Source organism: Heterodontus francisci, chromosome 38, assembly GCF_036365525.1.
Source record: "Heterodontus francisci isolate sHetFra1 chromosome 38, sHetFra1.hap1, whole genome shotgun sequence".
Classification (NCBI taxonomy): Eukaryota; Metazoa; Chordata; class Chondrichthyes; order Heterodontiformes; family Heterodontidae; genus Heterodontus; species Heterodontus francisci.
In genome coordinates, this window is record NC_090408.1 from 5,815,538 (window position 1) to 5,835,654 (window position 20,117).

The 20,117-nt window shown below is 43.8% G+C and overlaps 1 protein-coding gene across 1 annotated transcript in view; it reads left to right on the forward strand.

Annotated features, from left to right (window-relative positions):
• The window catches only part of snrpa1 (small nuclear ribonucleoprotein polypeptide A'), a 44,418-nt gene extending 24,934 nt beyond the window's left edge, over positions 1-19,484 (forward strand). The window contains exon 9 of the mRNA XM_068017668.1: positions 19,067-19,484. Coding sequence (XP_067873769.1) covers positions 19,067-19,128 — 62 coding nt within the window. The 3' untranslated portion in view covers positions 19,129-19,484. The remainder of the gene's footprint in view (positions 1-19,066) is intronic.
• The last annotated feature ends 633 nt before the right edge of the window (positions 19,485-20,117 follow it).

Genomic DNA, 20,117 nt, shown 5'->3' on the forward strand with positions numbered 1-20,117 from the left:
CTTGATGTGTTGCAGTGCATCTTGTAGATGCTGCCACTGTGTGTCGGTGGTGGAGGGAGTGAATGGCACCCTATCCACAAACAATCAAGTGAGCTGCTTTGTCCTGGATGATGTCGAGCTTCTTGAATGTTGTTGGAGCTGCACCCATCCAGGCAAATAGAGAGTATTCCATCACGCTCCTGACTTGTGCCTTGTAGATGGTGGACAAGCTTTGGGGAGTCAGGAGGTGAGTTACTCGCCGCAGGATTCCTAGCCTCTGACCTGCTCTTGTAGCCACGGTATTTGTATGGCTACTCCAGTTCAGTTTCTGGTAACCCACAAGATGATAGTGGGGGATTTGGCAATCGTAATGCTGTTGAATGTCATGGGGAGATGGTTAGATTCTCTCTTGTTTGAGATAGTCATTGCTCAGCATTTGTGTTACTTGCCACTTAACAGCCCAAGCCTGGATTTTGTACAGATCTTGCTGCATTTCGACATGGACTGCTTCAGTATCTGAGGAGTTGTGAATGGTGCTGAACGTTGTGCAATTGTCAGCAAACATCCCCACTTCTGACCTTATGGTTAAAGGAAGACCATTGATGAAGCAGCTGATGATGGTTGGACCTAGGACATTACCCTGAGGAATTCCTGCTTTGACTGAATATGGCATCAAGGAGCCCTAGCAAAACTGGAATCAGTGGGAATCGGGGAAAACACTCCGCTGGTTGGAGTCATACCTAGCACAAAGGAAGATGGTTGTGGTTGTTGGAGGTCAATCATCTCAGCTGCAGGACATCACATGTCCATAAACTATTTCAAAAAGACTAAAAGGGACGGTACAGTGGCGCAGTGGTTAGCACCGCAGCCTCACAGCTCCAGCGACCCGGGTTCAATTCTGGGTCCTGCCTGTGTGGAGTTTGCAAGTTCTCCCTGTGTCTGCGTGGGTTTCCTCCGGGTGCTCCGGTTTCCTCCCACAGCCAAAAGACTTGCAGGTTGATAGGTGAATTGGCCATTGTAAATTGCCACTAGTATAGGTAGGTGGTAGGGGAATATAGGGAAGGTGGGGATGTGGTAGGAATATGGGATTAGTGTAGGATTAGTGTCTGTGTGTGGTCTGCTGAAGATTTTAACTGTTATACCCAAATTACCCATAACTTCCTCAAAATTTTTAGATATAAAATTGGAACCTTGATCTGACTGAATCTTAATCGGCAATCCATATCTAGTGAAGAACTGGGTTAACTCCTCTACCACTACCTTAGTAGAAATTGTTCTCACGGGAATGGCCTCTGGGAAACGAGTAGCCATATCCATGATAGTGAGTATATATTGGTGTCCCGCTTTTGTTTTCGGCAAAGGTCCTACACAGTCTACCAACACCCTACTAAATGGTTCCCCAAAAACTGGTATAGGAATTAGAGATGCCAGTTTATGGCAGATTGTGGTTTTCCCACAATCTGGCACCTATGGCATGTTGTTAAAAAAAACTGCAACACTTCCTTGGAAAGACCTGGCCAGTAAAAATGTCAACTTATATGTGATTGGGTCTTCTGGGTCCCCACGTGTCCCACTATAGGAATTTCATGGGCTATACTTAATAGTTCCCGGCGGTACTTTGCCAGTACCACTATCTGATGAACTACTGTCCATTCTTCGTCTGAAGGTCTGTGAGGAGGTCTCCACTTGCTCATCAGAATCCCATCTTCCTGAACTCCTTTTGCCTCCGCTTCAGTTAGAGCTGATTGTGCCACTTTATTTAACTCTCGATCGGCTTGCTGAGCCTTGATCAGAGAAGACTTATTAAACATTTCCTTTGGATTCTTCAAATCCCCAAAGAAAGTTTGATATTCAACTATCTGTGATGCCAATTTGAGTTCGGACAATGGAACTTGTTTAGATATTGCTCGGGTTATTACACGTGAAGGAAAAATTCCTGGAACCTTTTCCTGCAACTGTTCTGTCTCCTTAACTTCACTTGACAACTGGAGAAGCTACTACCTTCACTCCAGCCAAATCATTCCCCAGGAGTCTATTAACTCCATCTGCTGGCAAACTATGGACAAATCCTACAGTTACAGTTCCAGACATTATGTCACACTCTAGGTGCACCCGATACAAAGGTATGGGTATATACTCCCTGCAATACCATTCACTAAAGGCTTGGCATTCGGTGCGCTCTCTGGTGGAAATATTATGCCTTTCCCCAGCAAAAGAGTTTGGGTGGCTCGTGTATCTTGAAGTATAATAGGTTTACCTGCCTCATTTGAGGGGTAAGGAGTAACTTTTCCTTTTTGACAAGAATTCCCTATAATTCTCAAGTATGTTATTGACAACCCCTGCACTAATAGTGGTTTTTGTATTTAGCCTTCTAGTTGCAGTCAGAGCTGCAGCCTGATCTGTTGTACTCACAGCCAGGGCCCCTTTTTCTACATTGACTTCTGTATCCCAATAAGTCATTTGAGTTTACTCCACAACATTCAGCATTCTGCACGAAGGTGTCCCACCTTGTGACAATGATAACATATAGGCTTGCGGACCTCACTTCCACCCTCAGCATCATCTTTTCTGGCCTGAGGAGATGATCCTGGGGCGTTCCCTGCTGTCCCTTCTTGTCCCTGACTACTTGCCTTCCTTTCACCTTCTATCCTTCTTAGGTTTGTGGGGGTGATGGACAAAGGATTTGGGCTTATAAACAAGCTCGTAATCATCAATTTCCACTGCCTATCTGGCTGTTGAAACCTTTGGTTCTCTACATGGGTTCTTACTAATGGAGGGAGTGAAGTTTTTAAATTCTTCCAGAAGAATTGGTTCCCTAAGATTCATACATGGCTTCTGCCTTTAGTGCCTGTATCCATTGATCAAAATTAGTTTGCTGTATCCTCTCAAATTCTACATAAGTCTGCCCAGACAATCTCTGGAGGTTCTGAAATTTCTATCGGTAAACTTCAGGGACTAGCTCATGCGCATTGAGAATAGCCTTTTTTGCCATCTCATAATCTGTAGAAGCTTTCTCAGAAAGCATGGCATAAACTTCATGAGCTCTGCCTATCAACCTGCTTTGCATAAGCAGTGTCCAGCTTTCCTTTGGCCACTTCATCTGCTTGGCTATCTTTTCAAAAGAAATAGAAAATGCTCTACGTTAAAGGCCTGTTACCCAACCCGAACCTGATGGGACCCAATGACGTGACTGCGTCAGGGTCGGGTCAGGTCGCTCTTCCGGGCTCGGGTCCGGTCAGGCAGGTTGGACACACAACAGCAAGGTAAGTGTTAAAAGTTTAAAAACTTAACTGAGCTGCGAGTCCAGGACGTTGAGCAGGGAAACTGAGTCTGGGCAGTGAGCATCTCTATGACATCATCACGCTCACAGTGCAGATTCCAGCAGATTGGGAGTCGGAAGGTAAGGGAAAGAAACCTTGCAGTGGTTGGATTGGGCTCGGGGGGGAAGATGGAGGGACTTGGGCTGGGTCGGGCTCGGGTCCCATGTGATTCCATCGGGTTCGGGTCAGGTTTTTTTTTTTGGTGACTTGAGCAGGCCTTTATGTGCCTTTCCTCGGATTTCAGGAGGGCTTGTACAAATGTAAACAGCTCTCCACTGGGTCCTGGGCTGGAGTCAGTTCTTTCCTCACCAGAATTCTCCTTAAAGTCAAGGTGACCCTGTTGTCTTAGTTCCAGCTTTTTAACTTCGAATTCCCTTCCTTCTCTCTCTTGTTGAAATTCTAGGTCAAGTTTTTTCATTGTCAATTCTTTTTCATTGTCAATTCTTTTTCATTGTCAATTCTTTTTCATTGTCAATTCTTTTTCATTGTCAATTCTTTTTCATGCTCAAGTTTCTTATCTGTAACTGAATTTTAGCTAATTCAACCGCACTACCCTCTGGTTTGCTTTCTTCCAATTTCAAACGTTGTGCTATTACTTCAATTATGTCTGCTTTCTTAGCTCCTGGTTTTACCTCTAACACCAACAGTTCTGCCAAATCCTTTAGTTTAACTTTAGTTAAATTTCTCATCACTCGGGGATACATCTTCCTTCCCCAGAAAAGTCACAGCAACTGAAGTACCAATCAGACAGATTTTCTTGGATTTAAACAAGAAAGATGCAAATTTATTACTCTTAACGCTCTAACCCAGTTAAAATTACTAAAAATACACTACACGTTCATGCACACATTCACACGAGAGTCGCACTTCTGCAAATAGATTACAGGGGGAAATCAGATTTGGTGGTTGGATTCAAGTCAGGAATAAATGGAATTTAAATATGATATATTAGTCCCATAGTCCTTACTTGAAATTGTAGTACTGAAGTCGTCACTGGGCCACATGCATGATTGTGGGCTTCTCTCAGGGCTCCTGATCAGTCTAATATCAAAGGTGGATAAGGTTCTAGAAACAATAATCGGAAAAAAGTCAACAGGCACTTGGAGAGGTTTGAGTTAATTAAGGAGAGCCAGCATGGATTTGTAAAAGGCAGATCATGCTTGACTAATTGAATTTTTTGATGAAGTAACAGAGAAGGTTAGTGAAGGGAATTGAATGGATGTTGTCTATATGAATTTTAAGAAAGCGTTTGACAAAGTATGGGATTGAAGGTGATTTAGTGCTTTGGGTCAGAAATTGGCTAGCTGAAAGAAGACAGAGGGTGGGGTTGATGGCAAATGTTCATCCTGGAGTTTAGTTACTAGTGGTGTACCGCAAGGATCTGTTTTGGGGCCACTGCTGTTTGTCATTTTTATAAATGACCTGGATGAGGGTGTAGAAGGGTGGGTTAGTAAATTTGCGGATGACACGAAGGTCGGTGGAGTTGTGGATAGTGCCGAAGGATGTTGTACGGTACAGAGGGACATAGATAGGCTGCAGAGCTGGGCTGAGAGATGGCAAATGGAGTTTAATGTGGAAAAGTGTGAGGTGATTCACTTTGGAAGGAGTAACAGGAATGCAGAGTACTGGGCTAATGGGAAGGTTCTTGGTAGTGTAGATGAGCAGAGAGATCTTGGTGTCCAGGTACATAAATCCCTGAAAGTTGCCACCCAGGTTAATAGGGCTGTTAAGAAGGCATATGGTGTGTTAGCTTTTATTAGTAGGGGGATCGAGTTTTGGAGCCACGAGGTCATGCTGCAGCTGTACAAAACTCTGGTGCGGCCGCACCTGGAGTATTGCGTGCAGTTCTGGTCACCACATTATAGGAAGGATGTTGCCTGGTATGGAGGGAAGGTCTAACGAGGAAAGGCTGAGGGACTTGAGGTTGTTTTCGTGAGAGAAGGAGGAGGAGAGGTGACTTAATGGAGACATATAAGATAATCAGAGGGTTAGATAGGGTGGATAGTGAGAGTCTTTTTCCTCGGATGGTGATGGCAAACACAAGGGGACATAGCTTTAAGTTGAGGGGTGATAGATATAGGACAGATGTCAGAGGTAGTTTCTTTACTCAGAGAGTAGTAGGGGCGTGGAACGCCCTGCCTGCAACAGTAGGAGACTTGCCAACTTTAAGGGCATTTAAGTGGTCATTGGATAGACATATGGATGAAAATGGAATAGTGTAGGTCAGATGGTTTCACAGGTCGGCGCAACATCGAGGGCTGAAGGGCCTGTACTGCGCTGTAATGTTCTATAAAAGACTGGTTAACAAAATTGAGGCTTGTGGGATAGGCGAGTCTGTCAGCTCGGATAAAAAAATTGGCTTAAGAACAGAAAACAATGAGCTGTGATAATGGTTGTTTTTCAGACTGGAGGAGGGTGGACAGTGGTGTTCTCCAAGGGTCAGTGCTAGGACCACTGCTTTTTTGATTTTGTGTGTCTAGATTGAGTAGAATTGCAGAATTTGCCAATGATACCTATAGGTGCGGTAGACAGTGAGGGTGATATTAATCAACAGTAACAGTGCGCAGATAGGCTAGCAGAAGGGGTAGACAAGGACAGATGGAATTTGTTACAGAGCCATGAGGTGATGCATTTTTGGCAGAAGGGATAGGGAGAGGCCATACAGACTTAATGGCACAGTTCTAAAGAATGTGCAGGGACAGAGGGACCTGGGCGTTCATGAGCATCAATCTTTGAAGGTGGCAGGACCTATTGAGAGAGTAGTTAGCGAAGCATATGGGATCTTGGTGTTCATAATGGAGGTATTATTGAGTACTAAAGCAGGAAAGTAATGCTAAAGCTAACAAAGCTCTGGTTAGGCCACAACTAGAGTATTGTGTCCTATTCTGGTCACCACACTTTAGGAAGAATATGATGGTCCTTGAGAGGGTGCAGAGGAGATTTACCAGAATGGTTCCAGGGATAAGGGATTTTAACAAGGCTAGGTTTGAGAAGCTGGGACAAAAACAAGAAATGCTGGATTCACTCAGCAGGTCTGGCAGCATCTGTGGAAAGAGAAGCAGAGTTAACGTTTCGGGTCAGTGACCCTTCTTCGGAACTGACAGATATTAGAAAAGTCACAGATTATAAACAAGTGAGGTGGGGGTTGGGCAAGAGATAACAAAGGAGAAGGTGCAGATTGGACCAAGCCACATAGCTGACCAAAAGGTCACGGAGCAAAGGCAAATAATATGTTAATGGTGTGTTGAAATACAAAGCATTAGTACAGATTAGGTGTGAATATACTGAATATTGAACAGCAGCAAGTGCAAACCTGAAGAAAAACAACCTGAAAAAAACAGTGGGTAAGCAAACTGAACAAACTAAGATGAAATGAAATAAATGCAAAAAAAGATTGTAAAAAATGTAAAAAGGAATGTAAAAAAAAAAGGAAGAAAAAATAACTAAAAATGACTAAAAATGAAAGTAAAGTGGGGGGCTGTCATGCTCTGAAATTATTGAACTCAATGTTCAGTCCGGCAGGCTGTAGTGTGCCTAATCGGTAGATGAGATGCTGTTCCTCGAGCTTGCGTTGATGTTCACTGGAACACTGCAGCAATCCCAGGACAGAGATGTGAGCATGAGAGCAGGGGGGAGTGTTGAAATGGCAAGCAACCGGAAGCTCAGGGTCCTGCTTGCGGACTGAGCGGAGATGTTCCCCAAAGCGGTCACCCAGTCTGCGCTTGGTCTCCCCAATGTAGAGGAGACCACACTGTGAGCAGCGAATACAGTATACTACATTGAAAGAAGTACAAGTAAATCGCTGCTTCACCTGAAAGGAGTGTTTGGGGCCTGGATGCTTGCCATTTCAACACTCCCCCCTGCTCTCATGCTCACATCTCTGTCCTGGGATTGCTGCAGTGTTCCAGTGAACATCAACGCAAGCTCGAGGAACAGCATCTCATCTACCGATTAGGCACACTACAGCCTGCCGGACTGAACATTGAGTTCAATAATTTCAGAGCATGACAGCCCCCCACTTTACTTTCATTTTTAGTCATTTTTAGTTATTCTTCCTTTTTTTACATTCCTTTTTACATTTTTTACAATCTTTTTTTGCATTTATTTCATTTCATCTTAGTTTGTTCAGTTTGCTCACCCACTGTTTTTTTTCAGGTTGTTTTTCTTCAGGTTTGCACTTGCTGCTGTTCAATATTCAGTATATTCACACCTAATCTGTACTAATGCTTTGTCTTTCAACACACCATTAACATATTGTTTGCCTTTGCTCCGTGACCTTTTGGTCAGCTATGTGGCTTGGTCCAATCTGCACCTTCTCCTTTGTTATCTCTTGCCCAACCCCCACCTCACTTGTTTATAATCTGTGACTTTTCTAATATTTGTCAGTTCCGAAGAAGGGTCACTGACCCGAAACGTTAACTCTGCTTCTCTTTCCACAGATGCTGCCAGACCTGCTGAGTGAATCCAGCATTTCTTGTTTTTGTTTCAGATTTCCAGCATCCGCAGTATTTTGCTTTTATTTGAGAAGCTGGGATTGTTCTCCTTGGAGCAAAGGAGATTGAGAGGAGATTTGATAGAGGTGTTCAAGTTTATGTCAGTTTTAGATAAGGTAGGCGAAGAAAAGCTGCTCCCATTAGCTGATGGTACAAGATTTAAGGTTTTGAGCAAGAGATGCATGGGGTGAGGTGTTGGTGGGTTAATGAGCAAGAACCTTTTTATGCAACGAGCTCACTGCCTACAAGGGTGGTGGAAGCAGAGACAGTGAATGATTTCCAAAGGAAATTGGATGGACACTGGGGGAAATAACGCTCCGGGGAATGGGACTGATTGGATTGCTCGACAGAGAGCCGGCATGGACTCAATAGGCCAAATGGTCTCCTGTGCTGTAATGACTCTGACAGTAAGATAAGATGGGTTAATGTGTGGCTGGAGGAGAGAGAGCTTCAGATTCTAGGTGTATTGGGCCCAGTTGTGGGGCAGGAGGGACCTGCGTAAGATGGACAGGTTAAAGCTCAAAAGGGCTGGGACCAACGACCTTGCAGGGAGGTTAACGTGCTGTATGGGAGTCTTCTTTGGCCTCCTTATCTCGAGAGACAATGGGTAAGCGCCTGGAGGTAGTCAGTGGTGTGTGGAGCTGCGCCTGGAGTGGCTATATAGGCCAATTCTAGAGTGACAGACTCTTCCACAGGTGCTGCAGAAAAATTTGATTGACGGGGCTGTTACACAGTTGGCTCTCCCCTTGCGCCTCTCTTTTTTCCTACCAACTGCTAAGTCTCTTCGACTCGCCACACTTTAGCCCCGCCTTTATGGCTGTCCGCCAGCTCTGGCGAACGCTGGCAACTGACTCCCACGACTTGTGATCAATGTCACAGGATTTCATGTCGCGTTTGCAGATGTCTTTAAAGCGGAGACATGGACGGCCGATGGGTCTGATACCAGTGGCGAGCTCGCTGTACAATGTTTCTTTGGGGATCCTGCCATCTTCAATGCGGCTCACATGGCCAAGCCATCTCAAGCGCCGCTGACTCAGTAGTGTGTATAAACTGGGGATGTTGGCCGCCTCGAGGACTTCTGTGTTGGAGATACGGTCCTGCCACCTGATGCTAAGTATTTTCCGGAGGCAGCGAAGATGGAATGAATTGAGACGTCGCTCTTGGCTGACATACGTTGTCCCGGCCTCACTGCCATAGAGCAAGGTACTGAGGACACAGGCTTGATACACTCGGACTTTTGTGTTCTGTGTCAGTGCGCCATTTTCCCACACTCTCTTGGCCAGTCTGGACATAGCAGTGGAAGCCTTTCCCATGTGCTTGTTGATTTCTGCATCGAGAGACAGGTTACTGGTGATAGTGGAGCCTAGGTAGGTGAACTCTTGAACCACTTCCAGAGCGTGGTCGCCGATATTGATGGATGGAGCATTTCTGACGTCCTGCCCCATGATGTTCGTTTTCTTGAGGCTGATGGTTCGGCCAAATTCATTGCAGGAAGCCGCAAGCCTGTCGATGAGACACTGCAGGCACTCTTCAGTGTGAGATGTTAAAGCAGCATCATCAGCAAAGAGGAGTTCCCTGATGAGGACTTTCCGTACTTTGGGCTTCGCTCTTAGATGGGCAAGGTTGAACAACCTGCCCCCTGATCTTGTGTGGAGGAAAATTCCTTCTTCCGAGGACTTGAACGCATGTGAAAGCAGCAGGGAGAAGAAAATCCCAAAAAGTGTGGGTGTGAGAACACAGCCCTGTTTCACGCCACTCAGGATAGGAAAGGGGTCTGATGAGGAGCCACCATGTTGAATTGTGCCTTTCATATTGTCATGGAATGAGGTGATGATACTTCGTAGCTTTGGTGGGCATCCAATCTTTTCTAGTAGTCTGTAGAGACCACGTCTGCTGACGAGGTCAAAGGCTATGGTGAGATCAATGAAAGCAATGTAGAGGGGCATCTGTTGTTCACGGCATTTCTCCTGTATCTGACGAACGGAGAACAGCATGTCAACGGTCGATCTCTCTGCACGAAAGCCACACTGTATGGGCGTACTTAAATTAATTTGGTGGGGGTGGGTAATGTGGTTCCAGGATAAAGCATTATTGAGGAGTTGCAAGATGTACAGAGGACTGGGAAAGACAGTTGCCATTAAAAATCAGACAGAGGACATGGTGAGGTAGACTAGGATAGCTTTAGAGTGCATGTGCATAAATGCACTGAGCGCGGTCAGTAAAGTTAGCATGTTGCAGGTACAGGCAGCTGGTTAGCTGCATGGTTATTGTGGCAAATAACAGAGACCTGGCTCAAACAAGGGGAGGATTCGGTCCAAAGAACAGTCCAGCACAGGAACAGGCCGTTCGGCCCTCCAAGCCTGTGCCGATCTTGATACCTGCCTAAACTAGCACCTTCTGCACTTCCGGGGCCCATATCCCTCTATTCCCTTCCTATTCATGTATTTGTCAAGATGTCTCTTAAACGTCGCTATCGTACCTGCTTCCACCACCTCCCCTGGCAGCAAGTTCCAGGCACTCACCACACTCTGTGTTTTAAAAAAAAACTTGCCTCGCAATCCCCTCCAAACTTAAACCTATGTCCCCTAGTAATTAACTCTTCCACCCTGGGAAAAAGCTTCTGACTATCCACTCTGTCCATGCCACTCATAACTTTGTAAACCTCTATCATGTTGCCCCTCCACCTCCGTCGTTCCAGTGAAAACAATCCGAGTTTTTCCAACCTCTCCTCATAACTAATGCCCTCCAGACCAGGCAACATTCCTGGTAAACCTCTCCTGTACCCTCTCCAAAGCCTCCACGTCCTTCTGGTAGTGTGGCGACCAGAATTGCATGCAATATTCCAAGTGTGGCCTAACTAAGGTTCTGTACAGCTGCAACATGCCTCGACCGATGAAGGCAAGCATGCCGTATGCCTTCTTGACTACCTTATCCACCTGCGTTGCCACTTTCAGTGACCTGTGGACCTGTACGCCCAGATCTCTCTGCCTGTCAATACTCCTAAGGGTTCTGCCATTTACTGTATACCTCCCACCTGCATTAGACCTTCCAAAATGCATTACCTCACATTTGTCCGGATTAAACTCCATCTGCCATTTCTCCGCCCAAGTCTCCAACCGATCTATATCCTGCTGTATCCTCTGACAATCCTCATCATTATCCGCAACTCCACCAACCTTTGTTTCGTCCGCAAACTTACTAATCAGACCAGCTACATTTTCCTCCAAATCATTTATATATACTACAAACAGCAAAGGTCCCAGCACTGATCCCTGCGGAACGCCACTAGTCACATCCCTCCATTCAGAAAAACACCCATCCACTGATACCCTCTGTCTTCTATGACAGAGCCAGTTCTGTATCCATCTTGCCAGCTCACCTCTGATCCCGTGTGACTTCACCTTTTGTACCAGTCTGCCATGCGGGACCTTGTCAAAGGCTTTACTAAAGTCCATATAGATAACATCCACTGCCCTTCCTTCATCAATCATCTTCGTCACTTCCTCAAAAAACCCAATCAAATTGGTAAGACACGACCTCCCCTTCACAAAATCATGCTGGCTCTCGCTAATAAGTTCGGGTACTTAATATTCTTGGCTACAGTGTAATCAGGAACCAAAGGGAAGGGGGAAAAAGTTGTGATGGTAGGGTGTTGCTAGTATTGAACAACGGCTACAGCATTAGAAAGGAATAAATGTAGTTGAGGGTCCAAAGATAGAATCTATTTGATTAGAATTAAGGAACAATAGAGGAGCTATTACATTGTTGGTTGTATACTATAGGTCACCAAATAGTGGGAAGGAGACTGGGAGTAAATTTGCTGAAAGATGCAAGATCTGCAGAGTGGTGATGGTCTTCAATTATCCCAATACAGTCTGAGGTAGTAACAATTTGAAGGGCGAAGAGGAGGAATCCTGAAATGTGTACGAGAACTTTCTTGATCAGTATGTTTCCGGCCCAATGAGGAAGGAAGGAGTGCTGGATCTAGTTCTGGGAATGAAGTGGAGCCAATGGAGTATGTTTCAGTGGGAGAGCATTTGGGAATTGGTGATCAGATATCATTAGGTTTATGGCTGTTACAATGGAAGCCTTTCGTTTTGCACTCATTGGGACAATTCTCAAGAATACCAATGTAAGGGGAAATGACTTTATAGTGTATGAGAAGAGAGTGCTGATTGGTTGGCAAGTGAACTCTGGTAGAGGTGTTGCCATAGAGAATGCACCAGTTTACGATGACTAACAGTTAACTGCCAAGCTCAAGGACAAATTTCAGCGAGCTGAAAAAGGACCTAGCCCAGTGGATTGGAATCAATGATTGGCAGATAAAGCAGTTGTTATGACCAGGTGAGAAAGGTGTCCAGGGGTCCCTCTCAGCCTTCACCTAGTCTTACTGTAACAGGGTTTTATTTTTAAACACTGTGTTTTGAGCTCCCCCTTGTTCACCGCTTTCCAATTATAAGGCAAAGAAAGTAGCACAAACAGGCTTTCTTGGGTTTAAAGAAGAAAAGTGAAATTTATTAAAACTTAAACTCTAATTCGGTTAACGGCAATGGGTACGCGCCCATGCTAGTATGCATACACGATACACACATTCCAATAGGAACAGAAGAAAAAATAAAGTGGAAAGGTTTGAGGCAATATCTGAAGAGTTGTTACAGTTCTTCGCGCTCACTGTAGAGTCCTTGCTTGCAGGTAATTCTTGCTTTTCGTTGGAGCCCAGTATTCTTAAATCTTGTTCACTGAAGGAGACTTTTCTCTTTGGGTTAATTTGTCTTCAGTGGATTCCGAAGCTAGTGAGAAAGAGATGGGAGTAGACAGGAGGGAGATGTTCTCAATCCAGGATCTTTCCTGTCTTCAAACACTCTTTCTCCAATTTAAAACTCCCCAAGTTGGCCAGCAGGGTACTCATGTGGCTGGTATAACCACTTCTGGCTTTGTGTATTGGGTGGGTCAGGGAATGGACCTTTGTTCAACACCGTCTGCTAATATGCAAAAATGTCTTTCCGGCCCAGGGCCTGGCAATTCCTTGTAACAGGCCTTCTCTTCTTCCCAGTAACAATTTGAAATGTAATGTCCATGTGGTGAAATTAATGTGCCTCATTCTTGGCAGGTGGGGGCCTGCATGACACAGTAAATGAGCAATTCAGAGGACATGGTCCAGGTACAGAGTAGACACATTCCCACAAGTGATGAAAAGAAGGGCATCCAAAGCTAGAGTTCCTTGGATGACTAAAGATATAGAAGTTAAAACGAGACAGAGAAAGGAGGTTTATGATCAATGTCAGATTCATGATACAGCAGAGAACCAAGCTAAATACAAAAAATACAGGAGAGAACTGCAAATGGAAATGAACAAAGACAGTGTATGAGACTAGAGTAGCAGATAGCATAAAAGGAAACCAAAACTCTTTCATAAACCTATAATTAGTAAAATGGGAGTGAAAGGAAGGGTGGAGCCAATTAGGAATCAAAAAGGAGACCTTGTGGAGACAGATCTTTTCAGCCCCTAATTGACCCATCCTTCCTTTCACTACCTTTTTTTTTACTGTTTGGATGTATTTGAAAGAAGGAAACCCAAAAGTCTGTTTCCTGTTAAAATGAGTATTTTGACAGCATCCTTTTTAGTGAAGACAAATGCAGCTTCATAGTAAAAGGGAGCAGTAGGGAAATTGGATAGGATAAAAAGAGAGGAGATACTTAAAACATTGGCAGACCTCCAAGTGGATACTGCTGAAGGAAGTAAGGGTGGAGATAGCGGAGGCTGTGGCCACAATCTTCCATAGATATGTGATTCGTGCCAGAAGGTTGGAGGGTTGAAAATGTTACCCCCGTTCAAAAATGGGGAGACTGATGATAAACTTGACGTCTACAGGACAGTCAGCCTAATGTCGATGGGGAATCATTGAGACATTAATCCAGGACTAAATTAATTGGCACTTGGAAAAATATGGGTTAATAAATGAAGTCAGCACTAATTTGTTAAAGTCAAATTTTGTTTGACTAACTTGATTAATTCCTTGAAGTAATAGAAGCGATGAGGGTGTTGTGGTTGATATTGTGTATATGGAGTTTAAAAGCAATTTGATAAAGCACCACATAGTAGACTTGTTTGCAGAATTAAAGTCTCTGGGATTAATGGAGCACTGGCAACATAATTACAGAATTGGCTAATGAATAGAAAGCAGAGGGTATTGGTGAATAGTTGTTTTTCAGACTTGAGGGGATTGTATAGTGGTGGTCCTCAAGAGTCATTATTAGGCCCAATGCTCTTTTTGATATATTAACCTGGACTTGGGCATGCAGGGCATAACTTCAAAAATTGTAGATTGCACAAAACTCAAATGTAGTGAGAGACTTCAGGAGAACATAAACTGGTAAAATAGGCAGACACTTGGCAGATGAAATTTAATGCAGAGAAGTGATTTGGTTTGGTAGGAAGAAAGGACAGGCAAAATAAATAAATGGTACAATTTAAAGGAGGTGCAGGAAAAGAGGAAACTGGGGTGTACATACGAAACTGTTTGAAGGTGGCAGGACAAGTTGAGAAGGCTGTTTAAAAATGCTTAAAAGGGATTCTTGGCTTTATAAATAGAGGCATAGAGTACAAAAGCAAAGAGGTTATACCAGTTAGGCCCCAGCTGGAGTATTGTGGCCAATTCTGGGCACTGCAGTTTATTTTTATTTTATTTTAGAGATACAGCACTGAAACAGGCCCTTCAGCCCACCGAGTCTGTGCCGACCATCAACCACCCATTTATACTAATCCTACATTAATCCCATATTCCTGCCACAACTCCTCAATTCCCCTACCACCTACCTACACTAGGGGCAATTTACAATGGCCAATTTACCTATCAACCTGCAAGTCTCTGGCTGTGGGAGGAAACCGGAGCACCCGGTGGAAACCCACGCAGTCACAGGGAGAACTTGTACCCAGAATTGAACCCAGGTCACTGGTGCTATGAGGCTGCAGTGCTAACCACTGTGTCACTGTGCCGCCCTGAGGAAGGATGTTAAGGCCTTGGAGAGGGGGCAGAGGAGATTTACTAGAATGTTACTACAGAATTGTTACAGTGCAAAAAGAGGTCATTTAGCCCATTGTGTCCATGCTGGCTCTCTGAAAGAGTAATTCACTCAGTTCCATTCCCCCGCTGCCTTCCCGTAACCCTGCACATTCTTCCTTTTCAGTTAACAGTCTAATTCCCTTTTGAATGCTTCAACTGAACCTGCCTCCACCACACTGTCAGGCAGTGCATTGCAGACCTTAACCACTTGCTGCGTGAAAAAGGTTTTCCTCATGTCGCGTTTGCTTCTCTTACCAAATACTTTAAATCTGTGCCCTCTCGTTCTCAATCCATTCCTGACTGGGAACAGGTTTTTCTCTATCTACTCTGTCCAGTCCCCTCATGATTTTGAATCAAATCACCTCTCAGCCTTCTCTTCTCCCAGGATCTATCTTCATAACTGAAATACCTCATCCCTGGAACCATTCTCATGAATCTTTTCTACACTCTCTCCAATGCCCTAACCTCTTTCTTAAAGTGCGGCGCCTGGAACTGGACTTATCTCTCCAGCTGAGGCTGCACTAGTGTCTGATACAAGTTCAGCATAACTTCCTTTCTTTTGTACTCTATTCCCCTAATAATAAAGCCCAGGATACTGTATGCTTTATTAACTGCGCTCTTAACCTGTCCTGCCACCTTCAATGACTTATGCAGATATACACCCAGGTCCCTCTACTCCAGTGTCCCCTTTAGAATTGTACCCTTTATTCTATATTGTCTCTCCATGTTCTTCCTACCAAAATGAATAACTTCGCATGTCTTCGCAAAGAGCTTCATCTGCTACTTGTCTGCCTATTCCACCAATTTGTCTATGTCCTTTTGAAGTTCTATGCTATCCTCACAATGCTTCCAAGTTTCATATCATCTGCAGACTTTGAAATTGTGCCCTGTACACCAAGGTCTAGGTCATTAATGTATATCAGGAAAAGCAAGAGTCTCAACACTGAGCCCTGAGGAACTCCACTACAAACCTTCCTGCAGCCCGAAAAACATCCATGAACCACTACTTTGTTTCCTGTCACTCAGCCAATTATGTATCTATGTTGCTACTGTCCCTTTATTTGTTTGGCACTGTATCAGATGTCTTTTGAAAGTCCATGTGCACCACATCAACAGCATTGCCCTCATCAACCCTCTCTGTTACCTCCTCAAAAAACTCCAGCAAGTTAATTAAGCATGATTTTCCCTTAAGAAATCCATGCAGGCTTTGCTTAATTAACCTGCATTTGTCCTTATGACTACTAATTTTGTCCTGAATTATTTTTTCTATAAATTACCCCACTACTGAAGTTAAACTGACTGGTCTGTAGTTGCTGGGCTTATCTTTATACCCTTTTTTGAACACGGGTGTAACGTTTGCAATTCTCCAGTCTTCTGTCACCGTCCCCGAGTCTAAGGAAGACTGAAAAGTTATGGTCAGTACCTCTGCTATTTCCACCCTCACTTCACTCAGTATCCTTGGATAATCTCATCCAGTCTTGGTGCTTTATCCACTTTAGGTACAGACAGCCTATTTAATATGTCCTCTATCAATTTTTAATCCTTCTAGTGTCTGAATTACCTCCTCTTTCACCAATGCCTGGGTTGCATCATCTTCCTTGGTAAAGACAATTGCAAAGTATTCATTTATTACCTCAGCTACACCCTCTGTCTCCATGCATAAAAATCCCCCATATGGTCCCTCATCGGCCCCACTCCTTTTACTATTTATATGTCTGTAGAAAACTTCAGGATTCCCTTTTAATGTTAGCTGCCATGCTCTTTGCTTCTCTTATTTTCTTTTTCACTTCCCCTCTAGACTTTCTATATTCAGCCTGGTTCGCAATCATGTTTTCTACCTGGCATCTGTCATAAGCACATTTTTTCTTCTTCATCTTAATCTCTGCCTCTTCCAGGGAGCTCTGGATTTGTTTGCCCTACCTTTCCCCTTTAAGGGAACATACCTTGACTGCACCCGAATTATTCCTCTTTGAAGGTACCCCATTGTTCAGCTACTGTTTTTCCTGCCAACTTTTGACTCCAATTTATCCGCCCCAGCTCCATTCTTGCCCCATTGAAGTTGACTTCCCCCCAGTTAATTATTCTTACTCTGGATTGTCCTTTGTCCTTTCTGTTGTCAGCCTAAACCTTATGATACAATGACTACTGCCCTCTACATGCTCTTGCACTGATACTTGATCCACTTGGCTCACCTCATTCCCAAGAACCAGGTCCAGCAGCGCCCTCTTTTTCATTGCACTAGCAACATACTGCTGTAGAAAATTTCCAGAACACACTCTAGGAACTCTTTCCCCTTACTGTCCTTTACACTACTCCTATCCCAGTCTATGTTTGGATAATTAAAGTCTCCCATTATAACTACCCTATAATTTTCGTTCCTCTCTAATTTCTTTGCAGATTTGTTCCTCCACATCCTTGCCACTAGCTAGCGGCCTATAGATAACACCGAGCAATGTAACTGCACCTTTTTCATTTCTTAGCTCTAGCCAAATTGATTGTGTCCTCAACCCCTCCGGGCATCCTTTTTCTCCAACACTGCAATGCTCTCCTTAATCAATATTGCCACCCCTCCACCTTTTTTCCCTTTCCTATCTTTCATGAGCACTTTGTATCCAGGAATATTTAACACCCAGTCCTGCCCTTCTTTGAGCCAGGTCTCTGTTATAGCCACAACTTCATACTTCCAAATGGCAATCTGCGCCTGTACCTCACCAATCTTGTTAACTACACTCCGGTCATTCACATACATGTACATTAACCCTGATTTAGACTTTATTACTTTGTCCCTTAATCTGACCCAACCTAATAACTTACAATTCCCTACTCTCGTGTTATCTATCTCCCCCAGTATTCTGTGCACCTTGGTATTCCTCTCTAATACTTGCTCCTGGTTCCCACACCCCTGACAAGTTACCAGTTTTGCTTCCCTCCAATCTAAGCTCCCTCTCAGGTTCCCATCCCCCTTCCAATCTAGTTTAAACCCTCCCCAACAGCACTAGCAATTCTCCTTGCAAGGATATTAATTCCAGTCCTGCTAAGATGCAAACCATCCATCTTGTACAGGTCCCACCTGCCCAGAACTGGCCCCAATGCCTCAGAAATCTGATGCCCTCCCTCCTACATCATATCTCCAGCCACGTGTTCAATCGCTCAATTCTCCTATTCCTATGCTCACTTGCACATGGGACTGGGAGTAATTCTGCAATTACTGCTTTTGAGGTCCTGATTTTTAATCTCCCTAACTCCGTAAAATGTTCTAAGGATGAGGACTTCAGTTACTTGGAGAGTTTGGGTTATTCTTCGAGCAGAGCAGGTTAAGGGGAAATTTAATAGAGATGTTCAAAATTGAGGGTTTTGATGGAATAAATGGGGAGAAACTATCTCAACTGGCCAGAGGGTCAGTTATCAAAGGATAGAAATTTAAGGTAATAGGCGAAAGAACTGGAAGCCACATGAGGAAAACATTTTTTTATTTAGCAAGCTATTGTGATCTAGAATGTATTACCTGAAAGGGTGGTGGAAGCTGATTCTCTAGTAACATTCAAAAGGAAATGGGGCGAATACATGAAGGGGAAAAATTTGCTGGGCTATGAGGAAAGCGCAGGAGAATGGGAATAATTGGATAGCTCTTTCAAAGTGCCAGCACAGGCATGATGGGCTGAATAGCCTCTTTCTGTATCATTCTATGATCTTGGGAGTCCTGTTATTGCCACATTTTCTGTTGAATCAAAACATGAGTTCTAAGGCCCCTTGGTGTTCTTTCCTGCTGCAGTGACTCCCAGTGTGTGCTTTCCAAGTGAATTGAAGATGAGCATCGCCCCCTCCTCCTCCTGCCTTTTCCGTGGCTATATGTACGTTTTGCCTGAATGACTGACTGAACCAAGGGTCTGTCTTTGAGGAATTGATATAAACCGAGCTGATCTAAGCTGCACCCCACCCCACCCAGAACCCCGAGTCAGAAAGTTGGTCATATTAAATCAGCTTTTAATTTTCCTCCTTTTCAGGTTTGCGAAGGAATTTTCATCCTGCTCTGTGACTGGCCCGCTCACTGTTTTAGTGCACATATTACATCTATTTTAAGAAACTTGTCAAAAAACAAAATTAATTGATAAAAATGGAATAAATGTTTGATTTGGGTAGTTTTAGTCTTTGACTATAAACAGCAAGCAAAATACTTTGGATAATGGTGTGTTTCATTGTGATTTTCCAGGTCCGACTGATGAGGTTGAAGAGGAAGATATGGAGGAGGATCCAGTTACCAATGGCAACTGATGTTTCCCTCTGTGCTTGTTTTAAAGTTCCTTGTTTCACGGGCTCCAATTTAAAGAGAACAATTCGGAGTTTTAGTGAAGTGCTGAATGTTGAGCTTGTCGGTGGACGCACTATGTCTCAACTGAAGCCAGTTTTAGTTTCTACATCTAGTTCCCGGCTGGCTGGTAACAGTACAGGCACCTCTGTCCACTGCCCACACCCATCAGTACTCAGTGCAGTAAATATTGGTTTGAGTTTGCATTTATACCCTAACCGACCAGTAAATTCACTTCAGCTTAATTATCATGTTCAGACTGTAATGTGTAAATGTTTGCTTGCCAGAGAGTTTTGATAATAAACATTATTTAAAATTTCAATAGTCTGTCAATCTGGTCTTAAACTTAGCTCACTAGACTGGTTCCTGATATAAGGGGTTTGACCTAATGAGGGATTGAATATACTCTACCTATTTTCCCTGGAGTTTGAAGAATGATGAGCGATTTCATTGAAACATAAAATACTTAATGGGTTGCCAGAGTAGATTTTGGGAGGATGTTTCCCTTGGCTGGAGGGTCTTGAATTAGGGGTTAAAGTGCCAGAATAAGGGGTCAGCCATTTAGGACTGAGATGAGAAATTCTTCAAAGGGTTGTGAAAATTTGAAATTCTGTACCCCGGAGAGCTGTGAGTGCTTAGTCAACACATTTATGGATATAAAGGGATATGGGATGGTGTAGCTGAGGTAGAAGATTAACCATGATATTTAATAGTGGAGAAGACTTGAGGGGCCAAATGGCCTATTCCTGCTGTTTTCTTTTGTTTTTATTTTGAATAACAAAGTGCTGGAAATAATCAGCTTAGGTAGCCTCTGTGGAGTGAGAAACAGTGTTAACGTTTCATGTCGATCTTCTGAGAGAACTGGATAAAGTAGGAGATGCAGTAGGGTTTAAATAAGTTATGTGGAAATTGCCCCGATATATCCTATCCATAAAAAGCAGGACAAAGCCATTCT